Source organism: Pongo pygmaeus, chromosome 7 (assembly GCF_028885625.2).
Source record: "Pongo pygmaeus isolate AG05252 chromosome 7, NHGRI_mPonPyg2-v2.0_pri, whole genome shotgun sequence".
NCBI lineage: Eukaryota > Metazoa > Chordata > Mammalia > Primates > Hominidae > Pongo > Pongo pygmaeus.
The window spans coordinates 21,773,998-21,797,429 of record NC_072380.2 but is presented as its reverse complement, the minus strand read 5'-3'; the positions used below and the strand labels follow the sequence as shown (position 1 = coordinate 21,797,429).

General features: G+C 54.8%; 1 protein-coding gene across 3 annotated transcripts in view; it reads left to right on the top strand.

Moving 5' to 3' along the window:
- GFRA2 (GDNF family receptor alpha 2) overlaps window positions 1–21,868 on the top strand; it is a 100,552-nt gene extending 78,684 nt beyond the window's left edge. For 2 of the 3 annotated variants that reach the window (XM_054499193.2, XM_054499196.2), the window contains 5 exons: window positions 4,900–5,009; window positions 5,817–5,957; window positions 7,967–8,139; window positions 17,584–17,637; window positions 18,869–21,868. In XM_054499193.2, coding sequence (XP_054355168.1) covers window positions 4,900–5,009; window positions 5,817–5,957; window positions 7,967–8,139; window positions 17,584–17,637; window positions 18,869–18,991 — 601 coding nt within the window. In that variant the 3' untranslated portion in view covers window positions 18,992–21,868. The remainder of the gene's footprint in view (window positions 1–4,899; window positions 5,010–5,816; window positions 5,958–7,966; window positions 8,140–17,583; window positions 17,638–18,868) is intronic. The other variant, XM_054499195.2, reaches the window with a different exon arrangement.
- Window positions 21,869–23,432: the final 1,564 nt, after the last annotated feature.

Below are 23,432 nucleotides of genomic sequence, written 5' to 3'. Positions count from 1 at the left end.
TTTAGCAATCAAAGGCCTCCTGGAGCCTTGGGCTTGGACTCTGTGTCCTCCTAAATAGCTCCATTTGTCACTTTATCTTGCCAAGGCTGCTGGACGCTGAGGATGGAGCGATGGAAGAACAGAAGGCTTAGTTGCTTCTCTTCACTTTGCTGTACCCTTTGCTGTCTGCCGGACTCAGGCCTGTGTTCTCCCCCTCCCTTTGCTATGAATAGCTCTCCAAGGCCCTGGCACCAGCAATCAGGCCTGCTTTGAAAGAAGTAGGTCATAACCTCAGAGGAGTGAGGGGGTGCTCTTGTCAGTGGTCACCTGGGGGCCTAGCCAAGGGGCCCTGAGTGCCTTGCCCTGCTTTGAGGGCTGTGTTCCTCTTCCTGTGTCCCCAGCATGGCGTGGAGAAGGACAGTGGGGTCAGGAGGTCCTGGTTTCCAGCAGGCTGGGGTATGGTAGAACGGGAGAGCGAGAGGGAGCCCCGTCTCCTTGATGTGCCCACTTGCCCTGTGTGGGACCCAGATCCACCTTGCAGGATAAGTGGGTCTGTTTTTCCTTCTGTATCAGACACCAGGAAAAGCTGTTCCTGCTGTGCACTTGCAGTGGCAGGCACAGCGCTAGGCAGAGAAGGAAGATGGGGATGATGTCTCTTGTCTCCATCGGGCGCCTGCCATTCCAAGCGCCCTCACGCATTGTCTCCTTAGCTCTCTGTCACAGCCCAAGGTGGGAGGTTGGCAGGCGTGACTCTCCCTGTTTGTTCACTGGGGACACTGAGCCCCAGAGACATGACAGGCCAGCCCAAGGTCACACAGCCAGCGAGCGAGGGATGGAGTGTGGCCATGCGACAGATAACCCACTCCTCTCCCAGTGGCTGGGTCTGCCCCTCCCCTCTTCCCTGAGGAGTCCTTCTGGCCAGCCCCACCTGGGTCTGGATGCTTTCACCTTCTGTTTCCTGGCTGGTTTCCTCTACTTCCGCCTCTCTCCCTATGGCCCTGCTCTCCTTGTGGCCCGTCGGGGAAATATTTGGGATTTCCCAAAGGGCAAAGGAACAGGAAGCCATGTACTCCCCATTCATGCTGCTGTTCCTTCTCCAGCATGTGGGGCTGGAGGCGTTTGAGAAGCTGCATGGATGGTGAGGCCAGTCGAGGTCCTGAGGGTTCCCAATGTCAGGGATGGGAGAACTGGCCTTGCGGGAGGGAAGCAAGGCTCCCTGTGCACTGGGTGGGAACTGGCATTGCCTGGGAGGCTCCCAGTACCTGCAGAGAGTGTGTGGGCCCTCTGGTCTGCTGTAGTGGGCAGTGTGCTCCCCGAGGGAGATAAGCAAGCAATGATCTCCCACTGCCCCAGTCCCTGGCCTGCCAGGCACTCTACCCCGGCTCCTTAGCTGGGGTTTCCTTTCTGATGTTGCATCCATGCTTGCCATTCCCATCTTTTGTCTGTTAGCCACGCGGCAGGGCTCGATGTGTATTTGGAGAAAGGATGCATGGCTATCTACACCTGCCCAGAGGAGCAGCTGTGGAGGATATGGATGAGGAAATCAATGGAATCTGCCACTCTGGGAATATGTGTTCTAGTTGGAAAAACCCAGCAGGGCGAAATCAGGAACTCCTCATGCAATGAATCTTTCAGTTGCCTGGTCCAGGGTATGTGTGTGTAGCTAGAATATGGAAATGGAAGAAATCCACACAGCTAGGTGGGAAGGGCCTCATGGGGAGGGACTGGTGGGGCAGGAGAGAGCTGGGCCTGATGTGCGATGGCCTGGCATTAGAATGGACTCCTGCATTAGAGCTAAGGCCTGGTGCTTGGATGCCCTTTGGTGGGGAGAGGATGGGAACCAGCGGCTTTGCTCATTATCCAGTGGCCTCCTTGTCCCACACCCTGAAGGACCTAGGTCCTGCCTTTATCTTCTTGCCCACCTCCAGCCCACTCCGGTGTTGGGACCTGATCATATCCCCTTAGCTTCTTCTGGAGGGAGACATTTGGCCAAAGCAAACAGTGAAGTCTTTGAAAGGGCTGCATTCGTTTCCTGGGGCCGCTGTAGCAAAGTACCACAAGCTGAGTGGCTTACAACAGAAGTTGATTCTTTCACTGTTCTGGATGCCAGAAGTCTGAAATCAAGGTGTTGGCAGGGCCATGCTCTCTCTGAAGGCCGAAAGGGAGTCTGTTGCATGCCTTTCTCTTTCTCTTAGTTTCAGGCACTGCTGCAGCCCTGGGCATTCCTTGGCTTCTGGCTTCATCACTCCTATCTCTGCCTCTGCTGCTGTCTCATGGCATTCTTCCTGTGTGTCTTTCTCTTTTCTTCTGAGGAGGACACCAGTCATTGGATTTAGGGCCCACCCTAATCCACTGTGACCTCATCTTAACTTGATTACATCTGCAAAGATCTTATTTCCAAATAAGATCATGTTTATAGGTCCTGGGGATTAAAATTGCAACTTTTTTTGTGGGGGGCATATAATTCAACTCAACAATTTTGTCTGTAAATCCCATCTACCTGTTAGAGTCTCTGTCCCCTCTCAAGCCACCTCTTGGGTCTCTGGATGTTTGGGACATGAATGGAGGCTCCCACCTTCCCCTCTCATAGCACTCTCTCTCATTTGCTGGGTGCGGAGGGGGATGGATGTGGGTTTTGACATTTAAGATGGAGTCGTCTCCTGCAGGGGTGAAGGATTGCTTGGAAATGCTGCTGCTGCTTGTTTTGAGGAAGCAGAAGGTGCATTTATGGGCAGAAGAGAAGGCAGAGACAACTGCAGATTTCCTCCTCTTTTCCTGTGGAAGACATTGCTTTCCTGAGGTGCAGAATGATGGCTCTGGAAGGGCTTTCAAGTGCTGCAGACCCTCCTCCCACACAGGAGCACTGGGGCCTGCCAGAAATGGCGCCCACCTTTTTGGAGCTCTAGACTTGAGTCTTGGCTCCACTACTCAGTGACTCTGTGATCTTGGGGGCAAAGTTGTTTGTCTTCTCTGAGGCTCAGCTTCTTCATCTATAAAATGGGATAATAATAACTGCTTGTCAGATATCATGGAGCATTTGTGAGGGTTAAATGATAAAAGATGGATATGAAAGTACCTTTTAAACCATCATTGTGGTAAAATACACATAACAGAAAATGCACCATGTAAGTGTATAAGTCAGTGGCATTAAGTATATTCACATGGTTCTAGAACCTTCACTGCCATCCATCTCCAGAACTTTTTAATCATCCCAAACTGTTAAAGTGCCGCTTAAAGTGCTAATTAGAGTACTTTTTATTCATTTGATACATAAGAAACTACAGTCCCGGAGAAGCAGGGAACTTGGGCATGGTCACCCAGTGAGTTGGGGCAGAGCTGAACTGACTCTTGGTTTGGTGCCCATGGCCTTCTCTCAGCCTGCAGGGGCCTGGGACACATCCCAGGAGGGTTTCCTCCTTCTCTCAGACCCATCCCTCAGGATCACGGGGGCCTCCAGAGAAACGAATTTGTCCAGTGATGGGACATACTCAGCCCATGTCTGCATGGTGGGGGCCTCCTCAGCAGGCACCAGCACCTTCTCATGGAAAGCCTGCATTCTCTCCTGGCTCAGGCTGGCTCAGTCCCTCTCAGCCTCCTGTCTCTCTCTCCCTCTACCTGTTCCTTTCTCAAATGGGACAGGGTTCCAGTGGAGAACCAGGGGGGCTGAACCTGGGGTGAACTTGGAGATGGCTTCATGAGGTTCCATATGTGCAAAGGGTGTGGGCAAGGGATTTGGGTGACCGGGTTCTGGTCCATCCTGCAGCTAGCTTGTTGAGTCACTGTAGAATTCTCATGGAGTGCATGGTGACTGAAGTCCTACTGAGTGCCCATCATTGGGAAATGCCCGTGAACAGACCTTATTACTAGCTACTTGGAGCTGCTGTGAGACATAGTTGATATGACACATGAGGGCTGTGTGTGTGGCAAAGGACACTCACCTGTAGAAGGTGATGATTGTCACTTGAATGGCAGAGGGGGAGCATCCTCCCCCAGCCCAGGCTGATGGTAACATTCCTGGCCAGCGCCCAGGGCAGGAGGAAGAGGAAGGAATGGAGATGGCCATGCATATTAGACTGGGATGCCCCGTGCTCCATGGAACCTTCCACATCTAGGTCTGGAGCTGAGGGCTGGGGACAGACCCAGCTCAGACACTGTCTGCCTTCAAATGGCTCATGGCCCAGTGGGGAACATAGAGCTGTGCACAAGGAGTTTTGATGCAGTGTCATCGATGCTGACAGAGGGGAATGGGTGACGGCATGTTATGGTCACCAGGGGAAGGGAAGGCCGCTTCTGCCTGCTGGGACTGGGGTAGGGGTGGAGGGGTGGCAGAGGAGCCTTTGCTCTGGCTTAACGCAGAAGAGACTAGTGGAGGATGCCCGTGGCTTATCTCACCCAGGGAGACTCTTTTGCCTCCCCGGCCACTGGCTTCCTTGATCCTCAGACAGGTCCTATGAAGCATCTAGGGAAGGGACTAGTCACCCGTTTTGCTGGTGGGATTTTGCAGTGCCGGGTTGAAGGACTTGGGCAGGCTCATCCTGGACTGCAGCCCCTCAGAAGGTGGACCCAGCTTTCCTGCCTGGGGTCCAGGCATTCTCCACGAACCCACCCAGCTCCAGCCTAAAATAGCCATTTAGAGCAGGCTGTTTCTGTGCCTTGTGGGGTCCTTTTTGTCAACCAATGACTGGGTTTTTCTTAAGCCGCACTATGTGCCTGTCTCTCCAGGAAGTCTCTGTCCTCAAGGAGCTCACAGCTTGAGCCCCTGCAAAGACTTGGTTCCCCCAACTTTTCTCCCCTCCCTCTTCGTGGCTTCTTCCACCGTGGGAAGCTGCAGGGAGGAGATGCCACTGGCAGGACAGAGGAGACAGAAGGCAGCCAGGCTGAACCCCTGTTTTCTCTATTGCGTCTTCTACCCGCCACCAGGTCCCGGCTGGCCGACTTCCATGCCAATTGTCGAGCCTCCTACCAGACGGTCACCAGCTGCCCTGCAGACAATTACCAGGCGTGTCTGGGCTCTTATGCTGGCATGATTGGTAAGCTCTTCCTGCACACCTGGGCTCTGTGGGTCCTTGCTGCCCCCATCTCAGCAGGGCAGGGGCTGCAGCCCAGCTCAGGGCCAGCCGGGGTAGACAGCCTGAGTCCGGCCTTCTCTGCAGCAGATTCAGAGAGAACTGCGAGGGGAAACCAGGGGAAAGGCAGTTCTGTAACAAGGAGGAGGACCCAGCTCTTTATCATGGGAGGAGGAGGGCCCCAGGGGCCTCCTAAAGCTTTTGAAAAGAGAAGCAAAGGTAACATTTATTGCACAGTTCTGACATTCCAGGCTCTGCACTGAGCAGTTTACATGGACTGTCTTACTGAATTCTCCCAACAGCTCTTGCTAGCGGGGTGGTGATATCTCCATTTTATAGATGAGGAAACTGAGGCTGTAGAGAAGTTGAGTGACTTGCACAGGTTCACCTCGCTGATAAATGTTGGCACTGGGGTCCAAACCCAGGACATGAGCCTCATTCACCCTGATTCTAGAACATTGGCTGCTTGTTGGTGAAGGAGAAAGCAAGGGCCCACACTCTGAGAGGGGCTCCAGGGCATCTTCTCTGCCTTCCTGGTGGTGAGGAGCCCAGTGTCCTCTATGCTGCTGGCCCCTCTGCCCCTGCTGACCATGGTCCCTGGGATAGTCATGCTCAGAGTTAGGAGTATGATTGGGATGGATGTGTGTTTTGGGGCCAGGTCAGAGGATGGGTACAAGGCCTCTGCCCTGCTGTGCCTGGGGTTGGTCTGTGGGCCCAAGGGGAAGGCCCCACCATACCTCTCTCCTCTCCCCCACCTTTCTCCCTGCCCAGGGTTTGACATGACACCCAACTATGTGGACTCCAGCCCCACTGGCATCGTGGTGTCCCCCTGGTGCAGCTGTCGTGGCAGCGGGAACATGGAGGAGGAGTGTGAGAAGTTCCTCAGGGACTTCACCGAGAACCCATGCCTCCGTAAGTTCTGGATGTTCTCCCTAACCCCAGCAGCCCCTCCCACCCCTCCTGGAGTCTGTCCTAGCCATTCCCATCTCCTTCTGTGGGCGTGGCTGGTGGTGTAGATGAGGCTTCTGCACCATGGGTGTTGCCCGTGGGGACCTTGGGTTTTGAGCTCTTGGAGATTCACACCAGAACTGTTAGTAGGCCAGCCTCAGTTTACCACCAGAGGCCTTGAACCTATGTCAAGCCTGTTATTTGGTCTGGTCTGTTATTGGGACAGCTTCAGCCAGGTTCATTTGGAGACTGAGCCTTCTCATGAGGATCTCTGGCATCTGTCGTGTCTCTCTTTAACAAGTTTGTTTCCCTCTGGAATCGACTTCCTTTTCACATCATCAAACTCCTAACCCAAAAGCTAGAGAGAGGGTTAGCCACAGTCTAGCTCGGTCTGCCTTTGATCTTTCCAGCCCAATACCCATTGCCATCCATGCCCACCTGAAGATTTCTTCCCTCTTTCCTTCCCTCCATTATTTATTCTGTCCATGTCTCCATCCTTCTGTTCCTCCCTCTCTGTGTGGCACTGGAGATTCAGGGATCCAAGTCATCGAGGAGGTGCCTGACGGAGGTAGACTGAGAGGGGTCACTTATGATCACAGTGCAAGTGAGCTGCTCTAGGGGAGGGGTCTGCACAGGGTTCCTGAGGAGCTCAGGGTGGGGATGCACAAGTCAGCCAGGAAGAGGGAGGCCCTGAAGGCTTCTTGGAGAATGTACCTGTGGATGGTTAGCTGGGCATCGGTCAGTTGAAGAGGCAGGGGGTGCCTGCCAGTCCACCCTGGGCAGAGGTCCTGGGCTCCACAGAAGACCATGGCGGGCGGAGGGAACTGCCAATCACGTAGCCTTGCTACATAGCACTGAAGATGACCAGAGTGGCAAGAATTATCTGGACAGGTAGACAGCATCCTTGTCATGCAGGGCCTTGCAGGCCTGAGGCATTTAGATCTTCTTGTCCTGCAGGAGTGACAGTGGTGCTGTGGGTGTTTGAAGGAATGTCAGCAAGGGTGTGAGATCAGATCAGCGTTCCAGAAAGCGAATCTTCCTGTGTTGTGAGGCAGCGGGGGTCAGAGTGAATCAATTCCGACAGGTGACCCGACACAGAGAGGCTCATCAGAAGGCCACAGTAGCTACTCACAGGGGCACACAGTGGTGGCTGTGAACCAGAGCAGTGGGAGGGGAACAGTGATGGGAGATGGGGTGGAGGGATCTTTAGGAGGTGGGCTCAGCGGGCTGCCAATGGGTGTGCCGGGAGGCACCATGGGTGACCCTCAGGATTCTGACATGGGGGACCTGGGTAGATAAGAGATGATACCTTCAAGGCTGCAATATGAGGGGTCAGAGGGAAAGGAGCGTTGACAAGGGTAGGAGGAGACGCCTAGCCCAGGCTTAGACATAACGAGTTTGAGATGTGTGTGGCTCATGGAGGCGGAGATTTTCTGGGCACCTCTCTGGATGGTGTGGGAGGAGCGGAGGCCACCCAGGGGAGAGCCTATGGTGTGGAGTGGGCAGAGGGCTGAATGTGGGGCCCCTGCATGCCAGGGTGGGGACCTGGGAATGTCCGAGGAGGCACAGGGGTCGGAAGAGCCTGTGACTAGGGAGCTGTGGGTGAGGAGCTTTGGGAGGTGTGGCTGGTGGCACCATGCAGAGGAGGTGGCCCCCTCCTCCCCTAGGCTCCCCTGCATCCCACTCCCTTCTTTTTCTCCTTTTTTCTTCTGTGTTCCCCGTCATGTACACTTCTTGCTATTCTGGCTTCTGTGTTTTTTAACCTCTCTCTTGCTATATTCTGTAGCTGTGAGACCTTTGTAGGTATCTGAAAAAGAGGTTCAGCAGAGGGAATCTGGCTGTGCTATGCCCTGTCCTGGCTTCTGGACTATTCCAGGGAAGGGGGTGGTCAGCGTGAGGAGGGTGGGGAGCAGGGACAGGAGTGACAGACGTGGGTTCTGACTTCTCTGCATCTACCGTCACCCCCATCCCAGGGAACGCCATCCAGGCCTTTGGCAATGGAACGGATGTGAACGTGTCCCCAAAAGGCCCCTTGTTCCAGGCCACCCAGGCCCCTCGGGCGGAGAAGACGCCTTCTTTGCCAGATGACCTCAGTGACAGCACCAGCCTGGGGACCAGTGTCATCACCACCTGCACGTCTGTCCAGGTGAGGGGGTGTGGCTGAGGCACGGGGGGAGCACCATGGCACCGGAAGTGGCGTGGGAAATGACTCAGCTGAGGCCAGGGAGGGAGGGTCCTCCCTTTCGATCAGGGACCCAAGAGGCAGGGAGGAGCTGCCAGGGGTCATTCTTCACCAGTTCCTTCATTTGGGCATTCATCTTGCAAGTGTTAAACCCATTTTACATCACAGTATTATACCTGCCCTGCAGGCTGTGGGGTCTGAAGAGCAGGCAGTGGGGCACAGCCTCGGCGCAGGTGCAGGGGGAACAAGTCCTGGCTGTGTGTGGGGCAGTGAGGCACCCGTCTGAGTGGGGCAGCAGGCTCGTAGGGTCAACAATGCACATCCACAGTGCCAGGATGCAGGCTTGAGCAGGGACCCAGCCTGGCAGGGGTTCAAGTCCCTCCTGGGCACCCATTGCAGAAGTGCATGTGCCTGTTCTGGTTATGGAAGCCCTCGCCTTCTCTTTCCGCCTCCTTCCCCTTCCCTTGTGGGCTCTCCTGCTCAGGAGCAGCTGACCTCCAAGTGCCCTCCTGGCGACTGGGTGGGGAGCGCTTCCATGTCCTGCTCCCTCCACTTCGCTCCCATCCTGATTGGAGCTGAGGTGCTTTTGTCACCCTTGGGCAGCTTCTAATAACACTGGGCGTGCTTGAGTGGCTGCGAGCAGGGGGCTCAGGGTCCTGCTCCGCAGACAATTGCTCAATTTCATGCTAGAGTGGCGGGCAGCTCAGCCAGTCGGGGCTGTGCCACCTGTCAGGTCCTCCAGACCCTACTAGCCTCCTGCATGCACTCTTCATCCTGAGCCTCTTGGACCGGCCCATCTGGGGAGAGGCTGACTTGGCAGGGTGCTGGCAACCTTCCCAGGACTCCCACTGTGGTTCCTTGTGGTCATAAAGTCCAAAGCCCTGGCTTTGGGACCCCCACCCATCCCCCTTCACCATCAGCCCTGATGATTCTGAGGCCCATTTAATTCTTTTTCTTCTGCAGTTTGCCAAGCCATCGGTTGCTTGGTTTCTTGTAGCCCCAGCCTGGTTTTCTGTGGTCTCACCATCGGGGGGCCTGCTTAAATCTTGGTTTGATCTCAGTGGAGATATGGGTGATCTGTATGTGAGATGATATATGCAAAAGTGCTTGGTCAATGGAAGAATGCTGCACAAATGTTAGGCGTTACAAATCCGGGGGCTGGGGAGGCTGCCTGGCAGGTGGCTGGAGGCCTACGGACTAAGTCAGTCTGGGCAGGACAGCTGAGAGAGCCTCCCAGGAGGAAAGGAGGAGAAATAGACCCTCCAAAGGGGTCCAGCCTCCACCACTCTCCAGGCTTCTTCTCAGAGAAATGGAAGAGGAAGGGCCTCTGATTCAGTTTTAATTACAATGTTTTTATTTATTTATTTATTTTTTTGAGACGGAGTCTCGCAGTCTCGCCCAGGCTGGAGTGCAGTGGCGCGATCTCGGCTCACTGCAAGCTCCGCCCCACAGGTTCACGCCATTCTCCTGCCTCAGCCTCCCGAGTAGCTGGGACTACAGGCACCCGCCAACATGCCCAGCTAATTTTTTTTATTTTTAGTAGAGACGGGGTTTCACTGCGTTAGATAGGATGGTCTCGATCTCCTGACCTTGTGATCCTCCCACCTTGGCCTCCCGAAGTACTGGGATTACAGGTGTGAGCCCCCGTGCCCAGCACAATGTTTTTAATGAGCACCTGCTATCCCATGCTGGGAGCTGGAAGTGTCGAGTTAATAAACCCTTGCCCCTGCCTTGGCTTGCCTGGGGCTGGCGTGGGTGCCTCCCCTCCTTCCCAGCCCATATCTGCCCCCTGTCTCTCAGCTCCCCTAGCCTGGACCATCTCTGATTGAGTGGCTTTGTGATGGCCCTTGTGGGGCCCTAGGGTGTTAAGGGCACCCACAGCTATAGAAGGGAGTCCCTGAGTGATCGCAGGGACAGAGAACTGAGCCTGGATGGCAGGAAGGGTGGGGGGAGCCTGTACACCCTAGATACACCCTAGAGAGAGAGGTAAGGTTATTTTGCTGATCTCTGTCCTCCTCTGTCCTTCCTTCTTCCTTGGGGGAAGGCTTAGGGAACCCCAGAGATGGTAGCCAGTTGGGTCCCTACATGGGTATCTGTATGTCAGGACTTGAAGGACCCTCCAAGATCTTCCCAAACCCAAGCCACCAGAGGCCTGGTGATGACAGCAGCGTGTCCACAGCCCCACAGCCAGTTGGCAGTCGAGAAGGGCCAGGAACCCTACCTCCTGGCCACCTTCTGGTTCCTCCTCCTCCAAATCTGCTCCCCACAAAGGACTTTCCCACGGTGGAGTGGGGCTGTTCAGTGGGGCTGTGGGAGTCTTGGACGCCACCATAGTAGAGCCAGGAGCCCCCTCCCAGTTGGCCCTGTGGCCAGTGTCTTAGGTCCTACTCTCAGAAGTGTCTCCTTCAGGCTTTGGCCCCCTCTCTGGGCAGCCCTGCCTGGGGCTCTGTGGACCTTGGAGAGGCCTGATAGGGTCTGCAGAATGGTCTCTCCTGGGGCCTTCTGGCCCGGCCCATGTATATTAAATATATACCTTGTCTGAATTCCCTTGCGCTTCTCTCCATCCCACTGGGCTTCTAGAGCAGGGAACCTGAGTGTCAGGTCAGTCTTGGACACCTGCAGGATGGGTGAGCCAGCTGCTGGCCTGCACTTGGCCGTTCCTCTGAGTAAGACATCTCTCCTTGTCCTCTTCCACTCGTCTCCACCTGGTGCGTCCTACCCTGATGTCACCTCTTGGGAATGCCTTCTCCGATTCCGTCCACACCAGGTTGCCTTCCGCCTGCTCTGGGCTCCCGCTTTGCGTGTTCATGGCCTCATCATGATGTGTTCTCCTCTCCCCTGCTAAGCCAGGGCCCCCAGAGGTCAGAGTGGCATCTCACCCTCCTGTGTCACCCTGCGTAGCTGGGTGCATAGTGCCTGGCATGGAGCTGGTGCTCTGTTCAGGTGGAAGGAGAGACCCCGGTGTCCCCAGTTGATTTGATTCATTGAAACTCCCTGCTGTCCTAGAGGATGGGGTCCGTGTGTTTCAGTGCCTGCAGCTCTCTTCCTTCTCCTAGGTGCCCTCTGTGTGTGCAGGACTGGGCAGCTGCAGAGGTGAAGATGCTTTTCTATTGAAGATGTAGGAAGGTTTGTTAGAGACTCTTGGTCTTATTATGAGGCCTGGACCAGGGCAGTGCAGTGAGGGCTGGGGAGAGACGGGAGATGGTTGGTGCTTTCCTGGCCATGGGCTGCTGTTCTCCCCGACACTCTGTTGGGGCTGCTCTGGGCCCAGAATGCCAATTTGCAGGACCCCATCAGATCAGCTGGAGTCCCACCTTTCCCAGCACCAGGGAGCCCTACAGCATACCATCTCCTTTACCTCCCCGTCTCCACCTGTCCACCTGTGATTTGGACTGCCAGTCACATCTTGGGAAAATTAAAAATGAGTTTTGAGAGATTGCCCCAAGGCCCCCTCACCGCATGCCTGCAGCCGACTCTGCAGCCCGTGGCCACCTCTCTCTCCTCCCTCCTCCTGCCTGCTCCTGGATGGGTCTCATACCCAGCACACAGGACTGTGGACCTCAGAGCATGGGACTGAGAGACCTGTCAGTGCATTCATTCATTGACTCAACAGAAATTCTTATTGCACGTCACTACATCCCAGGCACCGAGGCTAACAAGCCTCATGGGCCAGGACCGTGGTCCCGGTGCTGGAGGACTGACAGGATGAAGCTCAGATGGCTATGAGGGAGAAGGTGATTGGTGCACCTGCTGCGTGCGGGACTGGTAGAGGGTGATGGGGTACAGAGGACGGAGAGAGTGCATTGACTGGGAGTGGAGGTCAAGGACCCATGGGCATAACAACGCCTGCTGCTAGGCCTGAAAAGAATCGGGAGAATGGGTGTGGGGTTGCAGTAGACGGGCTGCCCCACATGAACGAGCAGCGGAGCCGAGCGAGGCACAGAGTCAGGATAGCACAGAGTGCTGAGTGGGGGTCTGCTGTGCTGAGTGGGGGTCTGCTGTGCTGAGCGGGCACCTACTATGCTGAGTGGGGGTCTGCTGTGCTGAGTGGGGGTCTACTATGCTGAGTGGGGGTCTGCTGTGCTGAGCGGGTGCCTACTATGCTGAGTGGGGGTCTGCTGTGCTGAGGGGGTTCTACTATGCTGAGTGGGGGTCTGCTGTGCTGAGCGGGGGTCTGCTGTGCTGAGCAGGGGTCTGCTGTGCCTGGTTTTACAAATGAAGTGTTACACACTTCGCAACCACACCCTGTCTGCATTGTCTTCTGTCACAGGCAGCATTGAGTTGTTGTGATGGAGACAATGTGAGAGGTGTGAGTTACTGGGGATGGGCCAGGTCAGGGAGGAAGGCCAGGGGCACTGAGATTTAGGGACGGGGCCAGGGCCAGAAGCAGGGAGTGCAGGAGAGCCACGGCTGCAGCCAGCAGGACAACACTAGACTAGCGACTGGGCCAGACCAGCGAGGCTCTGGGACTGCCGGCCCGCGCTTTGTGGGTAGACAAGAGGTGGGAAGGAAGAGGAGGAAGACAATAATTTCCTTCTCACTTCCTGGGCAACAGAGCATCCCTGGGAGAAAGCTATGGAAGGATGAAGCATGCCTTTCCCACTGTCCTTCCTCTGTCTGTGTCCTTCCCCCAGTGCCATCTGCAAGGGCCAGTTCTTTGATGCTTCTGGTGGCACCCACAGCGCAGCCCTCGGGGGTCAGCTCTTCCCACAGTCCCTGTGCTGCCTCCATGGTGGAGGATTTGCTGTTAGCAGCCTTGTGTCCTGCCATCCTTGCAGCCTCGGCCTGTGCGCTTTCGGACTGGAGCCACAGATGCCTCTAGGGAATGAGAAGCTCTGGGTAGGGATGGAGTAAGCCCCAGGCTATTTCCCTAGACCCACAGGCAGCTTCTCTCCCCTCTGTGTATTCGTCTGCTGTGTAGGTGGTTGTATTAGTCTATTCTCACGCTGCTAATAAAGACATACCTGAGACTGGGTAATTCATAAAGGAAAGAGGTTTAGTGGACTCACAGTTCCACATGGCCGGGGAGGCCTCACAATCATGGCAGAAGATGAAGAGCAAAGGGACATCTTACATGGTGACTGACAAAGAGACAGCATGTGCAGGGGAATTCCCATCTATAAAACCATCAGATCTCACGGGACTTACTCCCTACCACGAGAACAGCATGGAAGAGACCCACGCCCATGATTCAGTTACCTCCCACCGGTTCCCTCCCATGACACATGGGAATCATAGGAGCTGCAGTTCAAGATGAGATTTGGGTGGGGACACAGCCAAACCATATCAGTGGTTATGTGCAAGTTTATTTCTCTATTAGAATACGAGCCCCTGGAGGGCAGGGAGGCACTGAATTTGAGACACTGGTGGTTTTGACATCAGAGGTGGTCTCTCTTTCTCTCTGCCCCTGCCCCCACTAGGTGCCACCTTCAGGAAAGGTCAGCTGCTGGGCAACACTCCCACTCCTACCTGTCGCCCCTGGCAGAGACCCCAGCTTGGGGCAGATGTCCCTTGGGGCTGGCCCAGGGAGGTGTTTCACTGTCCCCCGATAATCATCAGATGAGAGGGTACAGTGGTTGTCCTCAGCCCCCTTGCCTTCCCCTTTATTCTCTCCCCCGCCCTCTGTTGCCTCCTTCCTCTATTTCTTCCCTCTGTCTTCGGTTCCTCTCTCCCCTCCCCTCCTGCTCTCTTTCTCCCTCAGCTTCTTCCCCTTACCATGCCCTCCCCTCCCCTCTCGTCTGTCCCCTCTCCCTCTCGTCTGTCCCCTCCCCCTCTCGTCTGTCCCCTCCCCCTCTCGTCTGTCCCCTCCCCCTCTCGTCTGTCCCCTCCCTCTCGTCTGTCCCCTCCCCCTCTCGTCTGTCCCCTCCCCTCTCGTCTGTCCCCTCCCCCCTCGTCTGTCCCCTCCCCCCTCGTCTGTCCCCTCCCCTCTCGTCTGTCCCCTCCCCTCTCGTCTGTCCCCTCCCCCTCTCGTCTGTCCCCTCCCCCTCTCGTCTGTCCCCTCCCCCTCTCGTCTGTCCCCTCCCCCTCTCGTCTGTCCCCTCCCCCTCTCGTCTGTCCCCTCCCCTCTCCTCTGTCCCCTCCCCTTTCCCTTTGTCCTCTCCCCCTCTCGTCTGTCCCCTCCCCCTCTCGTCTGTCCCCTCCCCCTCTCGTCTGTCCCCTCCCCCTCTCGTCTGTCCCCTCCCCCTCTCATCTGTCCCCTCCCCTTTCCCTTTGTCCCCTCTCCCTCTCGTCTGTCCCCTCCCCTCTCCTCTGTCCCCTCCCCCTCTCGTCTGTCCCCTCCCCCTCTCGTCTGTCCCCTCCCCTCTCCTCTGTCCCCTCCCCTTTCCCTTTGTCCCCTCTCCCTCTTGTCTGCCCCCTCCCCCTCTCGTCTGTCTCCTCCTCTCTCCTCCGTCCCCTCCCCTTTCCCTTTGTCCCCTCTCCCTCTCGTCTGTCCCCTCCCCCTCTCGTCTGTCCCCTCCCCCTCTCGTCTGTCCCCTCCCCTCTCCTCTGTCCCTTACCCCTCTCGTCTGTCCCCTCCCCCTCTCGTCTGTCCCCTCCCCCTCTCCTGTCCCCTCCTCCTTCTCTCCCCTCCCCTCTCCTCTGTCCCTTCCCCTTTCCTCTGGCCCCTCCCCTCTCCTGTGTCCCCTCCCCTCTCGTCTGTCCCTTCCCCTCCCCTCTGTCCCCTCCGCCCTCCTCTGTCCCCTCCCCTCTCTGTTCTCTCCCCCTGTCCTCTGTCCCCTCCCCTCTCCTGTGTCCCCTCCCCCATCTGTCCCCTTACCCTCTGTCCCCTCCCCCTCCTCTTTCCTCTGTCCCCTCCCCCTCCTCTGTCCCCTCCCCCTCCTCTTTCCTCTGTCCCTTCCCCTCTCCCTCTGTCCCCTCCACCTTCTCTGCTCTCCCCCTCCTCTCTCCCCTCCCCCTCCTCTGTCGCTTCCCCTCTCCTCTGTCCCTTTGCCTCTCCCTCTGTCCCCTCTCTCTTCTCTCCGCTCCCTTCTCCTTTGTCCCTTCCCCTCTCCCTCTGTCCCCTCCCCTCTACTGTGTCCCCTCTCCTCTCCCTCTGTCCCCTCCGCCTCTCCCTCTTTCCTGTTTCCCTTTCTCTGCTTCTCCCTTCACCTGGTTTCCTCTCTTCCTTCCACCCCTTTCTTCACTCTCCTCTTCTCTGTCATTTTTCCTGTGTAATACTTGCCAGCGTCCCCTCCCCTCTAACCTATTTAAGAGGAATTTGTCAAGTTCTGCTCACTCCGAGGAGCAAAATCCAGTTGCAGGCCCCCTTCACTCTCTGGAGCGTCAGCCTTTAGGTCCTCTCTCTCCACACCTGGCCAAGCCCCCAGGCCAGGGAAAATGCGCTTGGTGGGTGCTGGGTGCCGGGTGCTTTGCCAGCTGCTCTGCATGGGCTGACCTTGGGTGTAACCCTGCAGAGTGTCTGGGTCCGGGGCTCCCCTGAGAGCAGCACCCACAGCCACAGCACATTGTGCAGGCCCCACCCTGGAGCCCTTCTTGTCGGTTGTTTTCTCAAGCCTTATTTTGTTAAGCGGTAGACTGTTATCCAAACAATTTTATGCATACCTCCAATATACAAATAAGCTAAGACTCCAATATACAAAACAGCTAAGACTCCAATATACAAAACAAATAAAAATTGAGCTGTTTTGGTGGACGGGGGTGAGGATCTCGAGTGCAAGGGGCTTCTGCCTCTGTGATGCCGCGTGGGCTCCACTGGTTTAGTGAGGAAAGGGGAGGGGACAGAGGAGAGGGGAGAGGAGAGAGGGAGAGGGAGAGGGGAGGGGAGAAAGAGGGGGAGGGGACAGAGGGAGGGAGAGGGGACAGGAAAGGAGGAGGGGACAGAGGAGAGGGGAGAGGAGAGAGGGGGGAGGGGACACAGGAGATGGGGAGGGGACGAAGGAGAGGGCTCCCAATGGTTTAGCGAGCTCTGTGGGGGGTAGGGACGTAGGGATAAGACAGGGACTCCCAGAAAGGGTGGGGACTGGCCTGCCACACCTGAAACAATGAGAGTAGGAAGTGACGCTAGGCGTCTGTAGGTGTCAGGCCACAGGCACAGACTCCAACAAGCCATAGGATGTCACAAGTGGGGACTGAGGTGACTGAGCAAGGATTGGCCAAGGGACTCGGGAGGGCAGATGTGAGGCCATGATGACAGCACAGCCTCTGAGGGGGTGGGCGTGTTCCTTTTCCCCAACACCCTTCCCCGTGGCCTCACACAGTCTTAGCTGGAGCAGCACCAAGTCCTGGGGAGTGGAGTCCAGGCCTTGGGTCTGGAAGGGTTGTCGAGCACATGCCCTTCTGCAGAGGGCAACAGCTGGGGAGTTGGCTGGGCATCACCTTGGCACCTGGGGACACTCCTGGTTCCATTCTCACTGTACTAATCATCACCATGGTCCTATCTCCACCATTGGCAGTGACTCTACTCTTGGCCAGGGTCTCCATGTGACATCTGGGGTCTTGTTTAGCTGACCAGATGCCCTGGGTGGTAGATTGCCTGTGATGTCCAAGGGGTTGTTGATACTGCTGGCCAAGAGCAGTGATTGCGGCATAATTTCTTGGGCTTCCCAGTTGCTTTTGGTGGCCAGAGCTTCCCTGGAAGTGCCCTGGGAGCAAGCCATTTGAATCCTGGATGGAAGCGCTGCGTCCCCAGCTGGTGCCCATGGATCTCCATTACAGTGATGATAACAGAGAGCTGTTCATCATGTGCGCTCTCTGGCCCTGCATCCAGGTGGCCACACCAGGATAGAGAATCTTGGAATCATCACCAAGCCAGCCTTTCTCGTCCCTCACCTTGTCCACAGTGCTCCCAGGTGTGCACATCCGTGTAGGACAGAAATAGGCTGGTGCGGTTGCCAGATATCCACCTAATGGACCAGTGGCAGACATCACTAATCAATCATGCCTCTCTTCCCCTCAAGCCCAGATGAACGCTCATCATCTTTTTATATAGAGCCCTCCATCAGCCATGGCAAATTAACAGGAGTTGGCCCTTGGAGGCCATTTCTGATCTGTGGCATTCATTCATTCATTCATGGATGCAGGCATCTAGTGAAACATTTGTTGAGTTGTTGTTATGAACCAGACACTTCTCAGTGTAAGAAAAGAAGACATGGTCCCTGCCCAAGAGTTGCTCTGAGTATGTGGACAGTCATGCAAATGACTGATGACTATATAATGCCGCTAGTTGGGAGCAGAGTTAGAACTCTGTTCTCCAGGAGCCAGAGGAGTCGGGTCCTAATTGCTGAGGGTGTCAGAGAAGGACAGGAGCATTTTGTGCTGGGTGGAATTGAGCCACCCCTCTTCACTGTGTGCGCTGGCTGTGCTTAGTGGAGCCAACAGTGCATGGCGGGGCCTCATCTAAGTCTCTGGATAAAGCCCAGCCGGGAACAGCCTGGTGACTTGTCCTGACTGGCGCCTTCTCTCTTGCAGGAACAGGGGCTGAAGGCCAACAACTCCAAAGAGTTAAGCATGTGCTTCACAGAGGTGAGTTGGGGGCAGAGTGGGGATGGGTGCAGGAGACTGGGCCGGGAGGGGCGGCATTTCCCTGGCAAGCCTCAGATCCAGCGCCCTCAAATCTCATCGCATGGGCTGGGCCAGCTGAGCTTCTGGACCAGGGTGGGCACTTACTCTGCTGGGGTGGGGTGGGGGAGTGTGAAGGCTGCATCCAGGGCCCCTGGCTCTCTCCTTGGGGAGAGACAAATGACTGCTCTGAGCAGAGGCCCTCCCATACCTTCCTTACTCTCTAAGACGATTGTGTCGACTACCTGCTCGGCACTGTTGCTGTGATATTTAGGAGGCACAGAAGTGGAAACAGACACAGTTCTTTCCTTGAAGAAATCCCCAGCATAAGAATATATATATATATCTCTCATACATGTATATATATATATCTCATATATATATATCTCTCATATGTGTATGTATATGTATATCTCATATATATATATATGACTTATAGACCCAAGATAGTAACTTAGATGAGAAGAAAAGGCAGTGTGAGACCTCACAGAAGAAAGAGAAACTCAGACAAAGATGTTCAGGGAGGGCTTCGTGGAGGAGGGGGGATTTGAAGAAATTGAGAAACAGGGAGAATGTGGGCTCCCTCGTCTCCCCTCCCCTCCCCTTCCCTTCCTCTCTCCTTCCCCTCCCCTTCCTCTCTCCTTCCCTTCCCCTTCCTCTCTCCTTCCCTTCCCCTTCCTCTCTCCTTCCCTTCCCCTTCCTCTCTCCTTCCCCTCCCCTTCCTCTCTCCTTCCCCTCCCCTTCCTCTGCCCTTCCCCTTCCTCTCTCCTTCCCCTCCCCTTCCTCTCTCCTTCCTCTCTCCTTCCCCTCTCCTTCCTCTCTCCTCTCCTTCTTCTTCTCTCCTCCTTCTCCTTCAGCTCTTTATACCATCTGCCTCCTCACTGGGATGCAGGTCCTCAGCCCTGATGCAGGGAGGAGTAGCCTGTTTTCCTGGTGACCACTGCCCTCCTCTTTGAACCCCAGGGCTTGCAACCAGAAGGGACAGAGCGTTTCCTTTTACTCCTGCCTGGACCAGCTCCAGGAGAGTCAGCACTCCCTTCAGAGTGCAAAGGAGGGTCCCTGTGGGTGGAAGAGAGGACAGGGGCTTGAGGTGTCCAGTTCCTGAGTCCATTTGTCTGCCTGGTCCCAGGCCTCCTGACTGTTTGCTTTGTTTTCATTCTCTTTGTTCCTGATTCTTCTCCTGCTGTGGACTCAGCTCACGACAAATATCATCCCAGGGAGTAACAAGGTGATCAAACCTAACTCAGGCCCCAGCAGAGCCAGACCATCGGCTGCCTTGACCGTGCTGTCTGTCCTGATGCTGAAACTGGCCTTGTAGGCTGTGGGAACCGAGTCAGAAGATTTTTGAAAGCTACGCAGACAAGAACAGCCACCTGATGAAATGGAAACACACACAGACACACACACACCTTGCAAAAAAAAATTGTTTTTCCCACCTTGTCTCTGAACCTGTCTCCTCCCAGGTTTCTTCTCTGGAGAAGTTTTTGTAAACCAAACAGACAAGCAGGCAGGCAGCCTGAGAGCTGGCCCAGGGGTCCCCTGGCAAGGGAAACTCTGGTGCCGAGGAGGGCACGAGGCTCTAGAAATGCCCTTCACTTTCTCCTGGTGTTTTTCTCTCTGGACCCTTCTGAAGCAGAGACCGGACAAGAGCCTGCAGCGGAAGGGACTGTGGGCTGTGCCTGAGGCTGGCTGGGGGCAGGACAACACAGCTGCTTCCCCAGGCTGCCCACTCTGGGGACCTGCTGGGGGCTGGCAGAGGGCATCGGTCAGCGGGGCAGCGGGGCTGGCCATGGGGGTCCACCTTCAGCCCTTTGGCTTCAAAGATGGAAATGGTTTTGCCCTCCCTCTCTGCCCTTGGGTGGGGCTGGTGGGTCTGCAGCTGGTGTGAGAACTTCCCCACGGATGGCGGTGGAGGGGGTTAGCACTGCGCTGGGCTCCCCATGACTATAGCACAGAGTGGTGGGGCTGGGGGCCAGCTCCAGGAGGGCTTGAGAGCTCAGCCTGCCTGGGAGAGCCCCTTGTGGCCGAGGCAGCAAAACTCGGGCACCAGCTTCTTTCTTGGTGGCAGAAATTTTGAAGTCAGAGAGAAATGGTCCTTTGTTGGCTTTTTTGATTTCTCGTGGGTCCTTTGGCAGGTCTCCCTTTGAGGAGAGGGAGAGGAGAGACCACAGCTGGGTGTGTATCTGCAGCACTGTGGTCCCTCAAGCTCTCCTGCTGTCTTCTCCCTCCTCCTCCTTTTCACTTTCTCTTTCCTAATTTCCTAGACATACGTCAACTGTATGTACATACCGGGGCTCCTCTCCCAACATATATGTATATACACATCCATATACATATATTGTGTGGTTTCCCCTTTCTTTCCTTTTTTTAAGCAACAAAACTATGGAAATAATACCCCAACAGATGAGCGAAAATGTATTATTGTAAAGTTTATTTTTTTTAATACTGTTGTCTATAATGGGGAAAAAGGACATTGGCCCCGCAGTGCCCTGCTCCAGTCAGCCTGGCTGGGCTCTGGCGGGGGCTCCTGATCCGCATCCACGCTTAACCAAGGCTCCAATAAACGTGCTAGGAAGCAAGCCACCTCTGCCTTGGTCCTGTGGGGTTTTGCCCCCATTTTGTTCTTGGTCCAGTGTTACCTGCGTAAGTGGAGCTCCCAGTGGGCTGGGGAAATGTGTGTCTGTGTGTGTGCCTGTGTGCATGTGTGTGCATCCATGTGTCTCACCCGTGTGTCCACATTGTGTGTAGATGGAGCTCTGTTAGGAGCTGGTTTGACACTGGGGACGGGATCTGAGGGTCCCCGCTGTGCTAAGCCTGGTGGGCTGTTCTGTTCCCTCCTTGCTCACTTCTCCAGTTGGCACAAATGCCTGTGGCTCCCAGACTGGAAGAGAATGCAGTGGACATGGGCGTGGTGGGGAGCGACAGCTTGGCATCACACGTTGGGAATGTTTTATTGTCAGGCTGTCTGGGTTGCCCTGTTAGTCTTACATAGAGCAAAGTGGTATGTCCCTCTGGGACTCCTGGCTTATTTGAGATGTGTGATTGTGAGTGCAGTGACCTGGTCTTTTGGGTCCCACCAGAGAAGAAGGAGATGATTGTGAATGTTCTGGGGTCATGGTCTGAAAGCATAAGTATTTTTTGGGTCTCCCTCTATTCCTTCCTTTCCTGTTTCTCCATTTGCTACCCAGGCCCCACTTGGACACTAGGCCTGCCATAGTCTCCAAGAGAGATTCTCCCCAGAGGACCAGGAGGATGCCTGCTGGCCAAGTGTGTGTGTGTGCATGTATGTGAGCATATGTACGTGTGTGCGGTTGTGTGCAGGCTCGCACATGTTCATGTGCACGTGTGAATATATACCCATGGCAGGAGGGAGAATGGAAGACTGGCAGGCAAGAAGATGTTTCTACTGTCAGCCTGGCCTTCAGGGCTGCATGTGAGTCCATCCCATTTCAGTTGGACAACAGGATGCAGTTTTCCCATCTCCCAATCGCAGGTCCCCTCATTGGCTTTTGCTTCTGGTTGTATATGTGTGAGCAGCATCTGTTCACGGCATTTATCACTGTGGTGTATTGCCTTCCAGCCTCTGCATGGAAGGGGTACAGTGAGCCAGCCAGGTCTGTGTCCAGCCATTGCGGGTAGACGTGGTCATGGCATCCACTTAGGAATCTGTGTTCTTTGCAAACAGCAAAGATCATTTAACTTAAAAAGTACTTTACTGGAAGGCTATGGGAGAAGGTGGCTCACAGAATTTGTGGGAGGTGGGGGGACCAGGGCAGGTGAGGGCAGGGACTAGAGGGCATCTGAGGGGCTGAAAGGCAGGATCTACAGGGTCAGCATTCTGCTGCCAACCATTGCCTATCTGGCTGAACTGGGCCTTGTGCCTGCCCTCTGCCATACTTGAGTGTGAGAGAGAGGATATATATGTCATGTCTGGTATCCCTAATAGGAGGTAAGCCCTTAGGCTACATCATGGGGGACAGAAAATTTCCCAAGAGGAAATTAAGGTACCATTTTGAAGGAGGAATGGATACTAGCTAGCTTTACTCTGCCCTCAAATGTCTCCCTATACAAGTATCACATGGCTGAAATTTTACCATTAGGTATTCATTCCTTTGGTTGAGATGATTACTATTTGTGATTCTCTCAAAATATGCAAATAGAACTGGAAGAATAAATTGTTGCTATCTTAATGTTAGTTAATTTAATGGTGTGAATGAATTCTAGTAACATTAAGACATTTGAGTCTAGATATTGAAATTGGGGTTGAGAGACCAAAAATAGGAAGTGCATCATGGAAAGTTTGGTAGGGACCACCAGAGATAGATTTTTTTTTTTGAGATAGTCACACTCTCATCCAGGTTGGAGTGCAGTGGCGCGATCTCGGCTCACTGCAGCCTCTGTCTGCTAGGTTCGAGCGATTCTCGTGCCTCAGCCTCCCAAGTAGCTGGGTTTACAGGTGTGTGCCACTATGCTTGGCTAATTTTTTTTTTTTTTTTGTATTTTTAGTAGAGACAAGGTTTCGCCATGTTGGCCCAGCTGGTATCGAACTCCTGACCTCAAGTAATCTGCCTGCCTCGGCCTCCCAAAGTTCTGGAATTATAGGCGTGAGCCCCGACGCTGGGCCACTAGAGACGGATTTTTAGATTTTCTTAGAGTTGCTGTGGGAAACTGCAGCCACATGCAATCCAGGGCCCTTGCCTTTACCCCCGAGTCAGCAAAGTATATAAAATTGGCTTTTTTTGCCACCAGCCCCCTGAGGATTCCTGATCAGGGGCATGCCTCTATCTGCAAGTCTGGCTTACTCTGTTTTCTAGGCTCTGATACCTTGTCAAGTGTGAAGTCATATAGGTGGCCAATTCAGAAGCTCAGGATTGAGTGAGCAGTGCCGCAGGTCCCATGTTGACCCACGATGGTCTTCACAGCAGGGTGCCTACCTGGTATCAAGACCAAACACAGGGTCGTCACCTTAGTTCCTGGCACGCCAGGCCTTGCCTTTGCAATTGGCTTGGCACACAGATTTCCCAGAACTGGGCTCAGCACTGCTTTTGCTGGTCCTGCCCTGACGGGGATGCTTAGGCCGTGGAGGTGCCCTGCTGTTTCCCACAGACCTTCCTGATGGTGGTCCCAGGCCTGCCAGGATGGACACCTTTGGCCAATCCGGACTTTCGCCCATGACTCGCCTGCTCACTGAGGAGCCCACTGGGTCTCTGGTTTAGCCTCCCAGTGTCGGCTGCCTGCTGGTTCCTGCCTCTGAGGGTCTCATAGCCCATCTGCTATGGCTTCACTTCTGCCAAAGGGGCTTTGTGTGAATGTGTGTGTGTGCATGCACCGATGGCTTCACTTCATACTGAAGGGGTGTGTGTGTGTGTGTGTGTGTGTGTGTGCATCCATACATATGCACCTGTCTCTAGTTCCCAGCCACAGACCGTCGAATGCCTAAGATGAAGACTTTCCTTTGCTCATGAAGATTGAAGCCCCAGTGTTCCCTGCCAGCTGGAGAAATTCTTTACCAGCATTTTCTAATCTGTGAAGTGAGTTTAAATTGGGCTGCCCCTCCCAAGTACGCTGAGACTGGTCACTTACTGCGTATTTTTAAAAATTTATGTATTTATTTAAATATTTTTATTATTATTTTTTGAGACAGTGTCTCATTCTCTTGCCCAGTCTGGAGTGTGGTGGTGTGATCATAGCTCACTGCAACCTCAAGCTCCTGGGTTCAAGCGATCCTCTTACCCTAGACTCCTAAGTAGTCGGAACTA